We start from the raw sequence: 22,438 nt of genomic DNA, 5'->3' as shown, positions 1-22,438 counted from the left end.
TCTCCAATACCACAGTTCAAAAGCATCAATTTTTCGGCGCTCAGCTTTCTTCACAGTCCAACTCTCACATCCATACATGACCACTGGAAAAACCATATTTACAGAGATACAATTGACATATAAGCTTAAAGTATGTGATGTGATAATTTGATCATGCATATATTATAAAATGATTATCATAATAAAGCCAGTCAGCAATTCTATCACCTCACATAATTCTTTTCTTAAAGAATATATAAGATTTACTGTCTTAGCAAATATATAACCAAAGTTGCCATACTATATGCTAAGCCCCCATAACTTTTAACTGGAGCCTTTTACCCTTTGACCAGTATTTCCCTATTTCCCCCACTTCCTGGCCTCTGGAAACCACCATTCTACTCTCCGTATCTATGAGTTCAACTCTTCTAGATTCCACATGTAAGTGAGACCATACAGTATTTGTCTTTTCCAACATATTTCACCAAGCATAATACCCTCCAGTTCCATCCATGTTGTTAAAATGGCAGGATGTCCTTATTTTTTTTGGCAGAATAATATATATACCCCCATTATAGATATAAAACATAATATATAAAATAATATTCATATATATATATCACATTTTATTTTTTCCATTCATCCATTAGTGGGCATTTAGATTGGTTCCATATCTTGGTTAATATTTCTGGTGCATTTGGGAGTGCAACTATCTCTCTGATTTCAAATCTTTTGTATATATACCCAGGAGTGGAATTGCTGAATCACACGGCAGTTCTATTTTTAATTTCTTAAGGCCCATACACACTGTTTTCCATAGTGACTGTTTACCAACTCACATTCCCACCAACAGTGCACACCAGAACCCATCCTTTCATGACAGGACTATTGCGTGAAAAATAGTCCCCCTTCCTCCAGTTTTCAGTTCAGTTCAGTTCAGTCGCTCAGTCGTGTCCGATTCTTTGGCCTCTTCCAAAACAGAACTAGATAAGGTGCCCTTCCACAGGACTCGGTCTTACCCCCTCTTAACTTGTGATTTCCCATTAAAACTCTGTCTCCTTCATCAGACACTAATCTCCAAGGGAGCACAGGAAGATTTTGCTTAGCTCAGAATCCCCAGACAGTACATTGCTGTCACAAATCAAGTGCTATCTTTTCAATGAATGAATAATAAAAACCAGAACGACTTCAGTGCTAAAAAGAGGTGTTGGCAGAGAGAAAGAATGGATTAAAGAACGGGCAAAGTATAACGACTGTCATCCCATTAACCACTCTCCAGGCCACCTTTGGCTCTAAGCCAGGTGTCAGACCGATCACGCGCACGCGCAGCTCTCTCCGCGTGGCCCCGCCCCGTCCTCGGACCCGCCCCCGGCCCCGCCCCCGCCCTCAATCCCTCCCTCCGGGCCTTCCCACCTGTCAGCAACCAATTAGGGAGAGGAGGCGGTCCTGGTTGACGCGGTGCTCCATGGGTAGTGTCCCTAGTTACTGTTGCCAAGGCTACGGCTTGCCTGAGGCGGCGGGAGTCAGAAGTTTTGGGAGCCAGTGCCTGAGAGAGGTCAAGGGTCAGCGCAAGAGCCGAGGAGGAGATGGTGAAGCAGACGATCCAAATTTTCGCAAGGGTGAAGCCCACTGTCCGGAAGCAGCAACAAGGGGTACGGGTCGGAGCAGCACGGGCGCCGGCGCGGCGGGGCCTCTCAGGCCGGGGGAGGGGCGGCACGCGAGGGTCCCCGGCCCGGGTGAGGGGTTCGGCGCCCGGCGCGGTATGCGGCCAGGCGTCCAGCACACTCGGTCCTGGCAGCAGAGTAGCCCACAGACGCCAACACATTGCTTTCAGGGGGCGCGGACAGACACCCAGTCCATTTCCACCCGACACAGACCTGCGGGCCCGGATTAACCTGCACAGAACCGCCTGCGTACTCCGGGACACACGTGTCCACGCAGCTGCAGACCCGTGCACGCACATGTACATCTGCGTGTATGCGTGATCATAGACTAGCCTCAGCTGTGCGCCCTTATTGCACTTTTCTCGAAAACAGTCATGCAGCTCTGCCCACCCAGGTGCATTCAAGCTTCTGTTTCACCCTCGGGCAAAACGTGCAAGCCAGAGATACGTGTCTACACACTCTAAGATGATACGGATGATAGATACAGATAGAGACACACAAAACCTACACGGTGGTTCTTACACAGTGGGCCCTTCGAGTTTTTTGACTATATTGTCATTCTGAACATAAACGTCGACACACACTCCTTGCAGATGTAAACAGGTATTTAGGCAACTTACACAAAGAATACACAAACCTTTTATTCTGAAAACATTAACAGCATTTATTAGGCGTTTCTTCCAGGATGCTAAGCTCAGAAGTGTACAAAGAAGGCTAAGGCATGATCCTACTCTGAGCAGAAATACTTTAAATGCTCCTCAGATGTCTCAAAACATTGTTTTCTTTCCTTGGGAAGGACTTAGATCCTTTGTCTGCATTATCCCTGAGTCTCATGAAAACCCTGCGAGGCTGATGTTTTCCTCATTTTATAGATGAGGAAGCTGAGTCTCAGACAAGTTAAATAATTTGGCTCAGCCAGCCACCTGGTGAGTGACAGAACCCTGATTTTAATTAAGGATTTTTTTATTCCAAAGCTTTTGGGACAAAACTTTTCTGCCTCAGAAAATAAGGATATAGGCAAGGGCTATCTGAGTCATATTCATGAGTCTCTGGAATGGGTATATTTTTAACAATATTTTATCTCTACTCCATATCTACAAAGAGTGTATGTATATATGTAACAACATTTGCTGTTGTCCAGTTATTAAGTCATGTCTGACTCCTTTGCGACCCCATGGACTGTATCCCACCAGGCTCTTCTCTGCATGGGATTGTCCAGACACGAATACTGGAGTGTGTTGCTATTTCCTTCTCCAGGGGATCTTCCTGACCCAGGGATCAAACTAGTATCTCTGTCTCCTGCATTGGCAGGTGGATTCTTTACCACTGAGCCACCTGGGAAGCCCGTGTAACATCATGTAAAGTGAAAGTCGCTCAGTCGTGTCTGACTCTTTGCAAGCCCATGGACTATAGAGTCCATGGAATTCTCCAGGAAAGAATACTGAAATGGGTAGCTTTTCCCTTCTCCAGGGGATTGTCCCAACCCAGGGATCAAACCCAGGAATCGTCTCCCGCATTGCAGGTGGATTTTTTACCAGCTGAGCCACAAGGGAAGTCCATGTAAATAGCAGCTCATAATTTAGGATTTGCCTCATGTAAATTTATATATTTAAAATAAGGAGAATATAGTGTCTTGTCATCGTTTCATTCATGGAATACGGTTAGGAAAAGATGCATGAAAACAGTCTAAGTGTGGCATTTAAAAAATTTAAGGAATATAGCGTATGGAAAGCAACCATTGAGTATCTTCCCATTTTTTCTCCTCTTACATTCACTTACAAGGTTTTTAAAGTACATCACATACAAAAATTGCCCCCACATCCACATTTTCCCCCACACCCACCCCCAGATTCTTAGCTAGAAATACTGAACCTGTCTATATTAACTCAGCACTCAGAAACAGGTGCTTGGATGTGATCATGTGACAGGATGGATAGAGGTGGGCCTTGGGGGGGGGGGGGTTGATAGAGAACATTGGATTTAGCTTGAACTTCTTTCCTTAAAGTACAATGTTTGTATTTTTTAAATGTGCTTTCTTTTGCATTTCTTCCGTGAAATTCTATGGAGTGTCTTGTTTGCTACTCCAGGAAATATTTTTAGGTATCATATTGTACTTTAATAATGCCAGATTCTTACTGAGTTACAACATTATGCCATTTACAGAAAAATCAGAGAACACAGATGAACAAGTTTTGAATTAGTGTATCCCTACCCTTCCTTAGAAATCCCACTGTTAGCACCCTGTACTTTTGCTCCCAAAGATTGTGTGGTGGTTTCTCTGATTAGATATACTCCTTGTAGCATTAAACTAAGAGTGACTCAAAGGTTTTTTTTTTCTTCATTTTGTGGCTCTGTTACTTCATTAATCATACCCCTTGAGACACTATAAATTAAATGATGATAATTTATAGATTAATATATTAAAAGATACATAAGATGACCCTCTGTGATAATTGTAACAGTAGCAGTGCTTTTCATTTGCATAGTGCTTTGTATATTTTGAAATATCTTCACAGTCATCCTTGCATTGGTCTAATTGTCTCCTATTAGAGAACAGCTCCATCTCAAGTATTTTTATGACTAACGATAGAAAGCCAATCTATTAGACTAAACAGGTTTTCTTGTTGTGGGTTTTTCTTAATGCCTCAAAGAATGGCTTAATGAGAGGAGTGGAAAGCCACTGTTCCTACTCTGTTAATAGTTATTGGCCCTTTTTGTCTTCCGACTACTGTTACAAGTTTTTAAAAAATGTATGGCATCCCTCACTCCTGTACGCCTTTTTGTCTTACTCACCCTTTTCACTCACCTGTCTAACCATTAACCTTTTTTTAAAAAACAATGTAGTACCCTATAGAATATAATTTTTAAATGTCTCTTGAGAAAATCTAACCAGAACGCCTTGGACCCGATGCCATAACTTTCTATGAATAATTTTATTTTACAGCATGACTTTTCTTACATGAATTCCTCACATTTTAAATGAGAGAGCTCAATAAAAATCTGCTTAGGAAAATTATTCAGACTTTCTGGAGATTTAGGAAGGCTTTTTACTTGTTTCAGAATATGACTTTCCCCCCATAATCAAGCATCTAAATGGGTCTTAAACGGGAAGTATTGCTTGTTAGAAAGAATTTTATTTCTTGGTGAAAGACAAGAAGTCTTTTTTAAAAAGCTTCTAAACCTAATGACTAACATTTTTTATGGTGCATTGCAAAATGCTTCCATTTCCATGACATCATTTGATCCCCACAGCAACCTTGTAATGGAGGCGATTCTGTTTTCTTCATCTTATGTATGTACTGAGATGCTAAAAGTGGTGACTGGTCACCCAGCCGGTAAATTGAGATCAGTGTTAGACCCAGGTCTTTGGACATCAAACTGTAGACTTCTGTCTATTCCCCATGATCTGTTTATAGGCTGGACTCTTGCTTTTCCTGGCCAATAAGTAAAGGGGCAGATAACCAAGAAGAGAATCAGAATATTACAGTTGTAAAAGGGGTTGGTTAAGACCCTTCATTTCCCTATCTGCTTAAAGAGGTTAAGTGATTTCTCTCAGGTCATTTTCTAATTAGTGGCTGAGCTGGGAGGAGAACCTAAAAAATGACATCAAAGACGTGAATTACATGTGTCTTTTGAAACCACATGTCTTTTATCAAATGCTTAAATGTCCCATGGAAACTTGGGCTTCTTTGAACATAATTTGAATTAGGGCATTCTTGTGAGCTCTCTGAGAAGGCTCAGACCCAGGCCTTTCATCTCTGTGTCTAGCATTTTGTAAATGCTGAGAAATGCTTATTGGTTGTAGTAAAATGTTAATTTCTGGTCCATAATTCCAAAGCAATACTTAGATAATATGTTGTTGTCAGGGCTATTATTTTCTCAACAATGGAGACAGACAAGACACTCAAATACTCAAATTTGAGTATTAGATCATTCAAAGAGGATCTGACCTTTGATCAGGCATTGATTTAGGTTTTACTTTTTGTTCAGTTCCATATATTTGTTTGACTGTGCACAGAGTTTAAACACGAAAATTATCCAAGTTGTGCTATGTTATGACTTTTTATCTGAAAAGTACAGTTTTTAAAATACTATTACAATGCATGTCATAATAACATGGTCATTGTTCAAGTCATAATTTTATCATTTTATATTCATTTGTTGTCTTCATATTTGCAGATTTATTCCATAGATGAAGATGAAAAATTAACACCTAGCTTGGAAATCATCTTACCTCGTGATTTGGCAGACGGATTTGTGAATAATAAGCGAGAAAGCTACAGATTTAAGTAAGCTTTCCTTTTTTCTTCTTCAGTTCTATTTTGCTATTGAAGTAACTCTTGTCCTGCTTTAATATCCACTGTGAAATTATTGGTATCATTTCTTGGGGAGAATGTAGTACAGTTCTCTGTCTTATCTAGTAAATAGAATTCAAGTTGTCTTTTCACTGCTGTGCCCAGAATTAAAAAGGGGGTATATTTCTGTATCCAACAGGATATCCTAAGATCCTACCCTTTTTTAAAAAAAATTATATCTGTTTATCAAGTGTTATCTTTTTCCTTTTTGGCCCACTTATAGGATGTTCAGTGCATGGCTAAAATTTATTAAAGATGACAACTTAAGGAACAGTCTATATGCTGAATAGGTGAGCTTTCTTAATAGCCTAAAACGTATAGTGACCTCACATGTGCATACGTACACTCTGTACCTGTACTGTCTGTTGTACCCGCCACTCACCATGGGGAGCTCTTAAGCACTTCAAATGGAGCTGGTCTGAATTGAGATGTGCTGTGAGTATGGGACATATCTTTCTGAAAGATTACTAAGAAATAAAGAATATACAAAAGCTCAATAATTCTTTTCATATTAATTACACAGTAAAGTGATAAAATGTCGAATATATTGTGCTAAAATATATTATTAAATTTAATTTCACCTGTTTCATTTCAGTTAAACAATGTGGCTGGTAAAAATTTTAAATTACATATATGCTCATATTTATGGGTTGCATTTTATTTCTCTGGCACAGTGTTGAACTGCAAGATTCAAGCAACATTCAGCCACTCCTGGATTGTCATCAGTGCCTTTGGTCCAAATACTCTTCTAGTAGGCAGGCCTTAAATTTGGAGATTATGGCTGTTCCATACTGTCTTTATTCTCCAGATGACATAATTTCTTTTAATCCACACTTTTAATTTCTGGAGAAGTTTGAGCTCAAGTTAAACCCATATTTAATCTCTGGGCCAAATGAGAAGGGAATGGCTACCCATTCCAGTATTCTTGCCTAGAAAATTTCATGGACAGAGGAGCCTGGAGGGCTACAATCCATAGCATCACAATCAGTCAGAGATGACTGAGCGACTATGTGTGGTCCTGCTGAAGGCGTCCTAATTGCTCTCTTGTGTTCCTCTCTAGGCTGCTCTGCATGGGCCTTAATCTGAGACTGTTCCTGTACTTGCCCATGGATAGAACCACCTCGGATATTTTTGTGTTTCTCTCTCTCTACTTCTTATTTCTCCTCCCTCCTCGTTATGATGATGATGATAATGATGATTGTCTCATAAAGACTCTCTTTGGTCTTCACAGCTTTCCCCCTTATGTCTACCATGGTTATCTCTCCCGCCACCTCCACCCCATCTTTGTCTTGTGTCTCCTTTTTCACTAAGCACAGCAGAATGACTAGCCCATGGTTGCATGGTGAGGTAGGTCTAACCTTATCCTTGTGGCTCCTCATTGCCTTGTATTCTGTCCATTAAGGAGTAGCCTTGTAATACACGACTGACTTTTCTGAAGGTGGCATTCTCCCACTGGTATAAGCATGCTACATACCTTACTAGCTATGACTTAATGACAACTGGGCTAGGCCTGTCTCCACAATACCACAATTTCCTAAAACATTGTGTTCAGCTCAACTCTGTTTTATTGCTAAGAAACAGTTGGCCATGTTCCTATCTTTTGCCCATTTCCAAAGTATGCTGTATGTTATGCAGATATAAACAGTATATTTGCACATGCACTTATGGAAAAAGTGCTGTTTGCTTATTTTTAAGTCTCTTGATCATTCTTTCTAAACCTCTGAATTAAAAATCTTTATTTTATTTGATATAATAAAGTAAGATTTGTTTTCATAGAAAGATGTCTGATTACATTGCTGAATGAATTAAACTCAGTTACAAATACAGAGTGTGTAGTATGATCCATCTACAAGAAATAAGATTACATTTAGAAAAGTAAAATAAAGGGATTTTTTTTCCTCATGAGCTTCCCAACATTCATTAAGCTTTCCAGTTTCCATGATGTTATCCCCACAAGTCAGAGAATAGGAATAGCTTTCAATTTCTGTCACCTATCAGTTCAGTCCCTCAACCGTGTACGACTCTTTGCAACCCCATGAATCACAGCATGCCAGGCCTCCCTGTCCATCACCAACTTCCGGAGTTCACTCAGACTCACGTCCATCGAGTCAGTGATGCCATCCAGCCATCTCATCCTCTGTTGTCCCCTTCTCCTCCTGCCCCCAATCCCTCCCAGCATCAGAATCTTTTCCAATGAGTCAACTCTTCGCATGAGGTGGCCAAAGTACTGGAGTTTCAGCTTTAGCATCATTCCCTCCAAAGAAATCCCAGGGCTGATCTCCTTCAGAATGGACTGGTTGGATCTCCTTGCAGTCCAAGGGACTCTCAAGAGTCTTCTCCAACACCACAGTTCAAAAGCATCAATTCTTTGGCTCTCAGCTTTCTTCACAGTCCAACTCTCACATCCATACATGGCCACTGGAAAAACCATAGCCTTGACTAGACGGACCTTAGTCAGCAAAGTAATGTCTCTGCTTTTGAATATGTGATCTAGGTTGGTCATAACTTTTCTTCCAAGGAGTAAGTGTCTTTTAATTTCATGGCTGCAGTCACCATCTGCAGTGATTTTGGAGCCCCCCAAAATAAAGTCTGACACTGTTTCCACTGTTTCTCCATCTATTTCCCATGAATATGATGGGACCAGATGCCATGATCTTCGTTTTCTGAATATTGAGCTTTAAGCCAACTTTTTCACTCTCCTCTTCCACTTTCATCAAGAGGCTTTTTAGTTCCTCTTCACTTTCTGCCATAAGGGTGGTGTCATCTGCATATCTGAGGTTATTGATATTTCTCCCAGCAATCTTGATTCCAGCTTGTGCTTCTTCCAGCCCAGCGTTTCTCATGATGTACTCTGCACAGAAGTTAAATAAGCAGGGTGACAATATACAGCCTTGACGTACTCCTTTTCCTATTTGGAACCAGTCTGTTGTTCCATGTTCAGTTCTAACTGTTGCTTCCTGATCTGCATACAAATTTCTAAAGAGGCAGGTCAAGTGGTCTGGTATTCCCATCTCTTCCAGAATTTTCTACAGTGTATTGTGATCCACACAGTCAAAGGTTTTGGCATAGTCAATAAAGCAGAAATAGATGTTTTTCTGGAACTCTCTTGCTTTTTCCATGATCCAGTGGATGTTGGCAATTGGATCTCTGGTTCCTCTGCCTTTTCTAAAACCAGCTTGAACATCTAGAAGTTCACGGTTCACGTATTGCTGAAGCCTGGCTTGGAGAATTTTGAGCATTACTTTACTAGCGTGTGAGATGAGTGCAATTGTGCAGTAGTTTGAGCATTCTTTCGCGTTGCCTTTCTTTGGAATTGGAATGAAAACTGACCTTTTCCAGTCCTGTGGCCACTGCTGAGTTTTCCAAAATTGTTGGCATATTGAGGGCAGCACTTTCACAGCATCATCTTTCAGGATTTGAAATAGCTCAACTGGAATTCCATCACCTCCACTAGCTTTGTTCATAGTGATGCATTCTAAGGCTCACTTGACTTCACATTCCAGGATGTCTGGCTCTAGGTGAGTGATCACACCATCGTGATTATCTGAGTCATGAAGATCTTTTTTGTACAGTTCTTGTGTGTATTCTTGCCACCTCTTCTTAATATCTTCTGCTTCTGTTAGGTCCATACCGTTTCTGTCCTTTATTGAGCCCATCTTTGCATGAAATGTTCCCTTGGTATCTAATTTTCTTGAAGAGATCTCTAGTCTTTCCCATTCTGTTGTTTTCCTCTATTTCTTTCCATTGATCACTGAGGAATGCTTTCTTATCTCTCCTTGCTATTCTTTGGAACTCTGCATTCAGATGCTTATATCTTTCCTTTTCTCCTTTGCTTTTCACTTCTCTTCTTTTCACAGCTATTTGTAAGGCTTCCCCAGACAGCCATTTTGCTTTTTTGCCTTTCTTTTCCATGGGGATGGTCTTGATCCCTGTCTCCTGTACAATGTCACGAACCTCCGTCCATAGTTCATCTGGCACTCTGTCTATCAGATCTAGGCCCTTAAATCTATTTCTCACTTCCACTATATAATCATAAGGGATTTGATTTAGGTCATACCTAAATGGTCTAGTGGTTTTCCTTACTTTCTTCAATTTAAGTCTGAATTTGGCAATAAGGAGTTCATGATGTGAGCCACAGTCAGCTCCTGGTCTTGTTTTTGTTGACTGTATAGAGCTTCTCCATCTTTGGCTGCAAAGAATATGATCAATCTGATTTTGGTGTTGACCATCTGGTGATGTCCATGTGTAGAGTCTTTCTTTGTGTTGTTGGAAGAGGGTGTTTGCTATGACCAGTGCATTTTCTTGGCAAAACTCTCTTAGTGTTTGCCCTGCTTCATTCTGTATTCCAAGGCCAAATTTGCCTGTTACTCCAGGTGTTTCTTGACTTCCTACTTTTGCATTCCAGTCCCCTATAATGAAAAGGACATCTTTTTTGGGTGTTAGTTCTAAAAGGTCTTGTAGGTCTTCATAGAACCATTCAACTTCAGCTTCTTCAGTATTACTGGTTGGGGCATAGACTTGGATTACTGTGATATTGAATGGTTTGCCTTGGAAACGAACAGAGATCATTCCGTCGTTTTTGAGATTGCATCCAAGTACTGCATTTCGGACTCTTTTGTTGACCATGATGGCTACTCCATTTCTTCTGAGGGATTCCTGCCCGCAGTAGTAGATATAATGGTCATCTGAGTTACATTCACCCATTCCAGTCCATTTAGTTCTCTGATTCCTAGAATGTCAACGTTCACTCTTGCCATGTCTTGTTTGACCACTTCTAGTTTGCCTTGATTCATGGACCTGACATTCCAGGTCCTATGCAATATTGATCTTTACAGCATCGGACCTTGCTTCTATCACCAGTCACATCCACAGCTGGGTATTGTTTTTGCTTTGGCTCCATCCCTTCATTCTTTCTGGAGCTATTTCTCCACTGACCTCCAGTAGCATCTTGGGCACCTACTGACCTGGGGAGTTCCTGTTTCAGTATCCTATCATTTTGCCTTTTCATACTGTTCATGGGTTTCTCAAGGCAAGAATACTGAAGTGGTTTGCCATTCCCTTCTCCAGTGGACCACATTCTGTCAGACCTCTCCACCATGACCCTCCCGTCTTGGGTGGGCCCCACATGGCATGGCTTGGTTTCATTGAGTTAGACAAGGCTGTGGTCCTAGTGTGATTAGATTGACTAGTTTTCTGTGAGTATGGTTAAGTGTCTGCCCTCTGATGCCCTCTTGGAACACCTACCGTCTTGCTTGGGTTTCTCTTACCTTGGACGTGGGGTATCTCCTCATGGCTGCTCCAGCAAAGCGCAGCTGCTGACCTTGCAATCGCTGGCGGCTGTGACCGGCGTACTTAGCGTGGCCAAGAGGAGCCACCCCACGTCAGAGGTCAGGGGAAGCAGCCAAGAGTGCCAGCCTGCTACGGCGCAGGAACGCGGAGAGGAGCTACTCCAGTCCGAGGTCAGGGATGGCTGCGGAGAGGATCTAACCCGCGCCTGAGGCCAGGGGTGGGGGTGGGAGGAGCTACTCCACGTCCAATGAGCCGTGGCTGCACGTGCGCAGGAGGGCCTATAGGAGCTATCCCACGTGTCACCTATAGGATGATAGAAACAAAAAGTATTGGCTTTAGCATTTTAAATAAAGAAATTAGTAAATATGTATGTTCAGAGATAAAGTATTTAAGCATTTTAAAGGCTGTTTTCACCCAAGAAAATTCATGCAGTCGGTAAATCTTTATTGCCCATCCACTGTGTGCTGTTTTAATGGCTGGGACTACAGCAAGGAGTGCACCAGACTTCTGCTCTCAGGTGCTTGCAATTTAGTGGGAGAAGATGAATGGGCGGTGTGTGTGTGTCAGAAAATTTTGAGTGCTGTGGAGGAAAATACAGTAAGGAAAGACAAATAAAAATTGCTGGGATGAGCGGCAGCAAACTGGAGGCATGGCTGCAGTTTTTCACAGGGGTTTCAGAGAAGGTGAACATTTTAACAGAAACTTGAAGGAGGTGAGGAAACCAGACACTCTGCTGTGTGAGAGATGGGGATTCCAGGATCAGGATAGAGCAAGAATGGAGTTCCTGGGATGAGAGAGTGCCTAGCTTGCTTGAAGAAGCACAGGGAATGTGTGTGGTTAGAAGAGTGAGCAAGAGGGCTGGAGGGAGACGAAGGCTAAGGTGTAGCAGAGTGGCCAGGTCCTTTGGAGCTTTTCCCGAAGCGCTCAGGGAAGGTAATGGAGGGTTGTGGACGGAAGAATGGACTAATTTTACTTACGCTTTAGCAGGATCATTCTTGCCAATGTGTAGATAATGGACTGTAAGGGGGCCAAGGGAGACCAGGGAAGAAATTATCGTTGCTTGGGGCCAGAGTAGTAGTGGGTGGAAATGTTAAGAAGTAATTGGGTTCTTCCGGGTGTATTTTGAAGGTCAGACTAGCAGAGTTTGCTGATGGGTTGTATACAGAGTATAATGGAAAGAGAGGAGTCAAGCATATAGTCTAAGATTTTGGACTGAACTTTGAAAAAAATGGAGTTGGCACTTACTAGGATGGAGAAGACCAGAAGAAGCCAGTTTGGGATGAGAAGAAATCAGCATTACCGCATTTGAAACGGAGAGTAGGAAAAACTTACACCATCTTCCAATCTCAAAGAAGGGCAATGCCAAAGAATCTTCAAACTACCACACAATTGCACCCATCTCACATGCTAGCAAAGTAATGCTCAAAATCCTTCACCCAGTCTTCAACAGTATGTGAACCAAGAACTTCCAGATGTACAAGCTGGATTTAGAAAAGCAGAGGAACCAGAGATCAAATTGCCAATGTCTGTTGGACCATAGAAAAAGCTAGAGAATTCCAGAAAACCATCTACTTCTGCTTCATCGACTATGCTAAAGCCTTTGACTATGTAGATCACAACAAACTGTGGAAAATTCTTAACGAGAAGGGAATACCATACCACCTTACCTGCCTCCTGAGAAACTTGTATGTAGGTCAAGAAGCAACAGTTAGAACTGGACATAGACAATGGACTGGTTCAAAATCGGGAAAGGAGTATGTCAAGGCTATTTGTCACCCTGCTTATTTAACTTATATGCAGAGTACATCATGCAAAATGCCAGGCTGGATGAAGCACAAGCTGGAATCAAGATTGTGGGAAGAAATATCAATAACTTCAGATATGCAGATGATACCACCTCTATGGCAGAAAGTGAAGAGGAATTAAGAGCCCCTTGATGAAGGAAGGTGAAAGAGGAGAGTGAAAAAGCTGGCTTAAAACTCAACATTAAAAAAACGAAGATCATGGCATCTGGTCCTATCACTTCATGGCAAATAGATGGGGAAACAATGGAAACAGGAATAGGCTTTATTTTCTTGAGCTCCAAAATCGCTGCAGATGGTGACTGCAGCCATGAAATTAAAAGATGCTTACTCCTTGGAAGAAAAGCTATGACAAACCTAGACAAACCTATTAAAAAGCAGAGACATTACTTTGCCAACAAAGGTCCATATAGTCAAAGCTATGGTTTTTCCAGTAGTCATGTATGAATGTGAGAGCTGGGCAATAAAAAAGGCTGAGCACTTTTTTAGTGACATTTTTCAAACTGTGGTGCTGGAGAAAACTCTTGGGAGTCCCTTGGACAGCAAGGAGATCAAACCAGTCACTCCTAAGGGAAATCAACCCTGAATATTCATTGGAAGGACTGATGCTGAAGCTGAGGCTCCAAAACTTTGGCTACCTATTACAAAGAGCTGGCTCAGTGAAAAAGACCCTAATGTTAGGAAAGATTGAAGGCAGGAAAAGGGGACAACAGAGGATGAAATGGTGAATGGCATGACCTACTCAATGGACACTAGTTTGAGCAAGCTCTGGGAGATAGTGAAGGATAGGGAAGCCTGGTGTGCTGCAGTCTATAGGGGTCAGAAAGAGTTGGACATGACTGAGCAACTGAATGACAGCAATAACATGACCTCCTAATAAATTAAAGGACCTGCTTGGAATCAGGAAACTTAAGTTATGTCTCAAGGCACACTCTAGGTCAGCTCCAGGACCAAGAGTAAATTGCTTTCTCTCTCCAAGTCTCAGTTTCTTCTTCTGGAAAGGATTAGATTAAACTTCTTAAACTCTATGATTTTATTTTGCTTTTCAGTGGCTTTCAGAAGACAGCTGATCATAATGAATTTCCACATGATTGTACAACTCTGTTATAGAAAATAAGATGTTTGAGAGTGATTATATTTGATGTTTAATGCACAATGTATGATTTATTGAGCCTCCTCCCATCTCTTTGGTTTACACAGTGGTAGATGTCATTCCCTTTCAGGAAGTGGGGTTGTATATCTGTGTTAGTCCCTCAGTCGTGTCTGACTCTTTGCAACTCCATGGACTGCAGCCCACCAGGTCCTCTGTCCATGGGATTCTCCAGGCAAGAATCCTGGAGTGGGTAGCCATTCCCTTCTCTAGGGGGATCTTCTCGACCCAGGGATCAAACCCAGGTTCCCTGCATTGCAGGCAGATTGTTTACCATCTGAGCCACCAGGGAAGTGTAAGGAAGTAGGGTTGGGAATGACTGATTCATTTACTCAGTCATCACCAACTTGGTAAAAGAGTCAAAACAGCCTCAGAAGCATCGTCATCACCGAAAAGCAACACTGGGTCCGTGCTCAGACATCACAGTGGGCAGTTCTCCAAAGAGCGCTTGAGCAGCCTCATTATCTCAATATTCATATCTGAAGCCCTCAAACACCTTTGGGGTCTTGAGGAGTGTTCTGACAGACTCAGTAAATATTGCTAAATTATAATCCTCTCTGCTAAATGAGTACCCAGAGTGCCTTACAGTGTCTCTTTATATACAGTTTCATTATTTGCTTCTTCAAAAGGGTGGTTGTTATGCTATAGGAATCTTTTGAAATGAATGTTGTTGAAAGACAGTGAAATTCATTCCATTTTATATTTCCAACCCAGCTCCAGACATCCTTCTGAACTCCTTAGTAGTGAAAACAAACCTACATTTCATGTCATCTCTACTTTAATTGAACTTGTGCCCAACTCATTTGTGTGGGCAGACGCACACACCACTATGAAAGCTGCTTAGGACATGTATGTTTCAAAGGCTTTGCTCTAAAATCCTCCCCCTCCCAATTTTTATTTTGAAAACTTTTAAATATGCAGAAGAAGTGGAGGAATAATGCAATCAAATCTCCTCTACCCTTAGTGGGAGAGTCACCAATTATTAATGTTTTGCCCTGTCCACTTATATTCTCTCTCTGTCTCTCCGCCTTCTCCTTGCCTTTTCCCTGCCTTTTCCCCGCTTCTCACCTTTCCTTCCCCGATTTGTCTTGCTGTCTCTCTCTTCATGATGTTTGAAATGGGGGCCATACTTGCTGGTAGTGAGTAAACACACTGTATAAGGATGGGTTGTGCATCTTCTTGGGGCGTCCCTGGTGGCTCAGATGTTAAAGGATCCACCTGCCATGCGGGAGACCTGGGGTCAGTCCCTGGGTTGGGAAGATCCCCTGGAGGAGGGCATGGCAACCCATTCCAGTATTCTTGCCTGGAGAATCCCCATGGATAGAAGAGCCTGGCAGGCTCCAGTCCATGGGGTCACAAAGAGTCAGACACAAACTAAGCAACTAAGCACAGCACAGCACAGCACAGTGTGTCTCCTCCAAGTGTTGGAAGTGCTTGTGACCCTGTCCTAAGCTAAGTTAGGTGCCATTGCAATAAGGGTGCCGTGGACACCATCCTATCTCCCCAGTCCCCCAGCTGTGCCAGTCAGATCAAGATATCCTTAACAACACAGCTGTATTTTAACTTACTGTTTGACTTTTGACTTTGAGCAACAAAATGAAATAAACTATCCTGAGAATTAAGTAGCTGATCCTAGGATGCAGTAATTAATGGAAAATAAACTTCAAAACATTAAAACTGAGTTCAGCAATCATGCATTTCACAGCTGCATCTTTTTCTTGTAGGTCAGACATCAGAAGTTCTTTGGCTGTTTACGTCTTGTTCTTGGGTTTCCATTTCATGCACTTAATCTCGATCTGAATTTGATGCCAATTGCAGACACTGTCGCTCTTGAGAGCTAAAAAACACACAGTTTATTATTTGGTTCAAAGCTGCTGCAGTTTTTCAGAGGGATTTATTGTGCAGATCTTGTCAAAGCAATACTGTTTACCCACCATTTGTATACAGGGGTACAAGAGCTCAGTGTGTTTGGGGCTACAGGGCAAACATTGTGTTAGGTTAGGTAAGCCTAGTGATGTAAATATGGGGTAATTTACAGAGCTTTTAGGAGGAAAAAAATGGATTAATCCAATAGTGTTTGAAGGCTCAGCGTTTAAATAATTACTGTTTTCACATTTGCAGATTTCAAAGGATTTTTGATCAGGATGCAAAGCAGGAGACCATTTTCGAAAACATTGCCAAACCAGTTGCTGAGAGGTAGGATTTCCTATATTTTGTTCAGTGGGTTAGTGGTTTTTCATCTTGCCTTCAATTCTCAGATAATTGTGGTAATGCGCTTCAGTCTATCAATTATATACTCAGGCTGCAGGGCATGTGATGATGGTAGTGCTAATACTCTCTCTTCTTACAGCTTGTTTGTTTTAGATTTAGATACTGAGCCTCAAAACAAACCGGTGAGACGGATAGAATGGCTATCACTACTCCCATTTTGAAAGCTATGTAAATCTCTGAGGACTGGAGAGACTAAGTAACACTGCTCAGGGTTGGCAGCTGGTGGTGGCAGAGTCCTGGATGGTTACTCCTAGCTGTTAACTCCAGTGCTGTTTGCTCAGTACAGTACTTCACGCCTGTGGTTAGACAGACGAAGGACTGTGACACCTGGGAGGCCGAATTCTGATTGACCCAACTCTGCTGCTGCTGCTGCTAAGTCGCTTCAGTCGTGTCCGACTCTGTGCAACCCCATAGACAGCAGCCCACCAGGCTCCCCCGTCCCTGGGATTCTCCAGGCAAGAACACTGGAGTGGGTTGCCATTTCCTTCTCCAATGCTAGCAAGTGAAAAGTGAAAGTGAAGTCGCTTAGTCGTGTCCAGCTCTTCGCGACCCCATGGACTGCAGCCCACCAGGCTCCTCCGTCCATGGGATTTTCCAGGCAGGAGTACTGGAGTGGGGTGCCACTGCCTTCTCCAGACCCAGCTCTACCTCAGGGTAATAACTCTATTTCAAAACTTGGCTCTTCACTGAGGTCCCTTTTGTTTCTGCATATCCAGGTAGTTCTGGGCTGCTGACTACTAAAACCAAACTCACCTGAGAATACATAATCCTGAATAAACCAGAGTGCCATTTTATTAATATATGTTGGTGAAGTCTCCTTGGTACTAGATGCTCAAGTCCTTAGATAGGCACCTTCTCCTATAGGGAGTCCATATGGGAAACTACTACTAATAATATGGCTTTCTGCTCCTGAAATCATTGGGTGATTTTAATGATCTAAGTATTCCCAGATACTTCTATCTTTATGACTAGAATGAAAAATACGTCTGCTGAACAGACTCATCTTTCAAGTCTACTGATCAGAGCATTCTCAACCACAACCTTTCCGAAAATGTATCAACACATATTGTCTCCTAAGTACCTGTTTCATGAATACTACTCAAACCATACCCTTCTCTCTCTCTTTTTTCCCCCCAGCTTTATCAAGATATAATTGACATATGACATTGTGTAAGTTTAAGGTATATGTGTTGCTTTGACACATTTATAAATGATATCACCAAAATGATTATCACCATAGTGTCAGCTACCATGTCCATCTCATCACGTAGTCCCATTTCTTTTTTGTTCTAAGAACATTTCAGATTTGCTCTCGTAGCAACATTTAAGTATTTGGTCCATATAAGAGTATTATTAGCTACAGTCACCATGCTGTCCATTAGATCCCTGACCTTAAGCCCTTCTCTTTTTATGCTGTCTTCCACCACAGTTGGTAAGATATAATTGAATAGGCTTAAGCTATTTTAGTTGTAGTCACAATCCAGTAGCATCTCTCCAGACTAAATTCAGGTCTCCTTGACTGGGAGTCACATATTTCTAAAATTCTGTTCTTTTTAGTAATGTTCCAGGTTGTGTCATTTTTCACATAGCTCATCTCATGTGTTTTATTTTGTGATGTCCCAAAGTCATGTGGGGAGGGGACATCAGTTTGTGTTTCCTGGATGTCTATTTATTCCCCCCGATACTGACTACCTTTCCCATCTGGAGCCCGCTTCCCACTCTGGCTCCTGCTGTGCCCTCTGCCTGGAATTCTCTTCCTTCAGAAATCTGCCTAGTTGCTTTCTGAGCTCTTTTGAGGCCTTGGCTCATGTATCCCCTTCTCAGTCAGGCCACCTGTTCTTAGTACCCAACTTGAGTACCTGCATTCCCTGTCACCCTTCCCTATATATTTGTTTTAGCATCTGACATACTATATAGTTTCCTTACTAGTTTTTTGTTTTTTGTGTTTTTTTTTGCTTGTTAGCCTTCTACCAAAACAAAACTCCATGAAGGCTGGGGATTTATTTGTTTAGTTCACTGACTTGACAGAGATACCTGACTTGATGATGACAAGATCTCAAAAATAACAGGCAAGAGCTTTGTTATCCAGGATGCTCAAGTTGTTATCAAGGTTGCTCAAGTGAATTATATCATTTATCAATAGGAAACATTCCTCATTGTCCTTTTTAATACTTTTCTTCTTGTATCCCAATTTTCCTGAAACTGTTTTTGCTGGGTTTTTTTTTTTCTCCCCCCTGTTGGGCTTTATCTAGTGTCTCTGTCTCAAGCTCTTCACTCAGCTGCCCTGTGTCATTTTGTTTTTAAATATAGGTCTGGTGAATAAAATATAGCTGAGTTTTGCCTTTGTAGCCAAATTCAGAGACCCTGATATTTAATTAATTACTTTAACCTATTTATATTTATTATAGTTACTATAATAGTGTTTGGAGCAATTCTTCTCTGTTTATTTTTTTTCCCATTTATCATACTCCCTATTTTTTTTCTTTTCTTGCTATTTGTTTGTGCTCTTTGTTGTTGTTTTTGCTGCTTTATTTTCTCTCTCAAGGTGTAAACACTTCTCTGTGATTTAATTCAGATATTTAAGCTCATCTGTGCTTTTTCTCAGCATCTAAACTTCTTCCCTCTTGCTTGTCTGGCCCTCTTCTGCTCAGGCAGGGCCCTTAGCACACGTTTACTTTGCCTTTCCTACTCTCCTAGCAATTTAATTGTTGAGACCTACCCATAATTCCATTCTGGGTCATTAATTATTTTCTTGATCAGCATTTACTTAAGCTTATCTGTAAGTTTTATTTGTTTCTTTGCTCATCACTGTTTCTTATACTTATGTCTGTTTCTTGGGTTCCCTTTTAGTTTTGCTAGTAATCATCATTAACTTTTTTAGAGAGAGCTCAAGACTGAGGAGCTTTCTGAAGCTTTCATTCTCCTTCACAATTAAATGACCATTTGGCCAGGTATAGAATTCTAGGTTAAAAAATAATTTCTCTCATCTCTGTGAAGACATTGCTTCATTGTCTCTTTGTATGCAGTGTTGCTGAAGAGATGCCAGGGTCTATCTGGATCTTATTTCTTCTTAGGAATTATGCTTTTGTCCTAGATGTTTTTGGATTTTTTTTTCTTTTTGTATTCTCTGTCACCTCCCTTTTAAATTCTTAACTTTTACAATTTTATTTTTTTTCATTTGTAGGAAATGAAAAAAAAGTCTATTCTTGTTTATTGGTGTGATGTCCTTCTTTCTCCTTCCGAGGAAAATTAGCATCTCTTCTTGGAAGCGCTGGCTTTTCTTTCTACATGCAGTTTCTCTATGTGAATGTTCTGTTGTAGAGTTGGTGCCTTGCTTTTCCCCTACAGAATTTTCTCAGACGTTTGGTGATTCTCAGGGGTGGGCTCACCTCTGTCAGTTGCAAGGGCCGTTGTCTGTTTGGGAACGCGGTTTCTGTTCTCCATAGGGTGTGGGCTGTGGGCAGCGTGTCCCTGAGCGGGTCTGCTGGGTGTGAGAACACTGCTTTCTCCTGGTTGTTGCTTACCACCAGGGACTCTGGTCACTGTCAGTAATCCAGGCTCTTCCTCTGCTGGAAAGTGTTCTTCAACGTTGGATGGACAGATGGAGGCAAACTCACACCTCTCTCTGATTTATCTGCAGAGGAGGGGGTTATTAAGCAAATTAACACTGGACTACGAACCAGGAGAATCACTATTTTCATTGCCTTTAAATATGTCATATGCAGTATGTTCACACTTTTTGAAAACTTGAATTGTGTGACTCTGAAATGGTAAAATACAAGGTAACAATAAAATCTCATTTATATACAATATTTGAAATAATAATTACCCCCATAAATTGAAAAAAAAAAAAAAAGAATTGTTTAACTTGACAGTCCTGGTGAATGGAATCTGTACCACTTTAGATGTGAAACAGAAATGCCTGCTCCTGATGAAGATTAGTCTCCAGGAACAAATTCCCAGCATAAATCCAGTTCATCTCCACCATCCCTTTAAAGCTTCTCTATTGGGCTAACCCATTGTAACTTAATTCTGGTTTCTGTGTGCAATTGGAGCTAAATAAAATTAATCACATTTCTTTCCAAAATTCTGTAATTCGAGAATCTTACTATTTTTAGACATGCCTTTTCCTACTTAATTCAAATCAGTAATATGACTCATTGACTGCAGAATTGCGGGACTGTTGGTGAGAATTCATAAAGCTTTAAACTTGTATTTTTGAGGTTATTTACTGTTCAGCAGTCTCCACTAGGAAGCACATCCTGCCTCTTCTAAACTTTGATTTTTCTGAAATATATCCTTTGTTGTTTAGTGACAGATAAAAACTACCTTCTATCATATTAATTTTGCTCACTGGTTTCGGAATAACTTTTTGGAAAGATAAAATTTAGGAAGTCCGCAGATGTGTCTAGTGTGTGCTGTTGAACCATAGAGAAGACTTTGTAGCTTTATTTGATACGTTACCTGGGGTTATGCTTCTCAGACTGGAGTGTGTCTATCTTGGAAGTGTGTGGTACTTTACGAGGGGATACTTGAAGCTGCAGACTGAACACGGCACATCATTCTGGAGTGTGAATTTCACTTAAAGACTGACTCAGAAAACTTTGAGGTCTAGACTTTTTGGAGGTTTTATCACATGCACTCATAAATCTGCAGAATCCCAGTGTTCCAGCCAATCTTATGTTATACTTGAAAGCTTCAGATGTAGGAAATTTGTTTTAGGTACAGTGAGTGCTTTAGGAAAAATTTGGAGATTTAGAGAAGAACATGGTTGGACTGAAATGAATAGGGTGCACATTGCCAGGAGGAAAGGTTGTGACAAAGATGTAGGTCCCCACAGTGGGCCCCACAGGACTGGTAAAGCCTCTGCATTGCAACAAGGCAGCCAGGTTAGTTTTGGAAATCTCCTGTGAACCACTGCTTTTCAACCTTTGATTTCACGATATCAAGGGCAGCGTGTCAATTTATGAGAAGAAGAGCATGAGGGGAAAAGAAATCTCCCAAGGTCACGACCTCAGGGAGAATGTCTGTCCACCTGCGCTCTGACTGGGTGGGAGGCCAGGGCTTGGTTGAGGCATTTCCTCCTAGAGCAGGTAGTCTCACCCTCCTATGGGGCCAGGACCAGGCCCATCAGGGCTTGCATCTGTGCCCTAGAAAATAGGCCTGGCTGGTGACGCAGTGGGTCACATCGCTTGCCCAGTTTCTGCAGCACAAGCAGTGCACATAGATCCTGCACCTTCAAGACAGGAGAAGCAGACGGGAGACAAGCAGGGCCACAGAAGAGTATTTAATATAAATGTCATTGGCCAGCGGTTCACCTCCATGTACTCATGCTTCTACTTTGGCTCAAAAAAATTTAGCAACAAGTAGAATAATCACATTCTGGCCTCAGCCCTGTGATAACTTATTGTGTGACTCTGGGTCAGGCATGTCCCTTCTGAACCAGTTCTCCCATATGAAAAAGGCTGATGCTAATAATACCAAGTTTACCAGGTTCTGAGGATGCAAAGAAGCAATGCCAGTGAATGGACTTTGTGAACGTCTATGCCCTGTTCAATCTAAGGGTTAAAAAGTTAGAAATATTCATTATTTCGGGCACTTTAAAACTCTGCTCACTCACTTCTGTGTCCAGACAAAGGTGAAGTCGATGTACTTCTCTATAAGTCTCTTCCTTGTTTTTGTTGCTAAGTTGTGTCCGACTCTTTTGGGACCCTATGGACTGTAGCCCACTGGGCTCCTCTGTCCCTCAAATCCCCCAGGTAAGAATACTAGTGGTTGCCATTTCCTTCTCCAAGGGATATTCCTGACCCAGGGATCAAACCTGCATCTCCTGTAATCCTCTTACTAAGTACTGCTAAAAACTCTGGGCATTGTATTTAATAGAACATAAACGGTAGAGATAAAAGGGTAGACTGGTGAGGGGGCCTC

At 41.6% G+C, this 22,438-nt stretch overlaps 1 protein-coding gene across 1 annotated transcript in view; it reads left to right on the top strand.

The window, feature by feature from the left end:
• The first annotated feature begins 1,565 nt into the window (after nucleotides 1-1,565).
• KIF6 (kinesin family member 6) overlaps nucleotides 1,566-22,438 on the top strand; it is a 437,260-nt gene continuing 416,387 nt past the window's right edge. Inside the window, exons 1-3 of the mRNA XM_068961022.1 lie at nucleotides 1,566-1,631; nucleotides 5,823-5,932; nucleotides 16,361-16,435. Of these exons, the coding sequence (XP_068817123.1) occupies nucleotides 1,566-1,631; nucleotides 5,823-5,932; nucleotides 16,361-16,435 (251 nt within the window). The remainder of the gene's footprint in view (nucleotides 1,632-5,822; nucleotides 5,933-16,360; nucleotides 16,436-22,438) is intronic.

The sequence above is a fragment of the Capricornis sumatraensis genome, chromosome 22 (genome assembly GCF_032405125.1).
Source record: "Capricornis sumatraensis isolate serow.1 chromosome 22, serow.2, whole genome shotgun sequence".
NCBI lineage: Eukaryota > Metazoa > Chordata > Mammalia > Artiodactyla > Bovidae > Capricornis > Capricornis sumatraensis.
The sequence above is the reverse complement of the archived record's forward strand: the minus strand, read 5'-3'. Positions and strand labels throughout refer to the sequence as shown.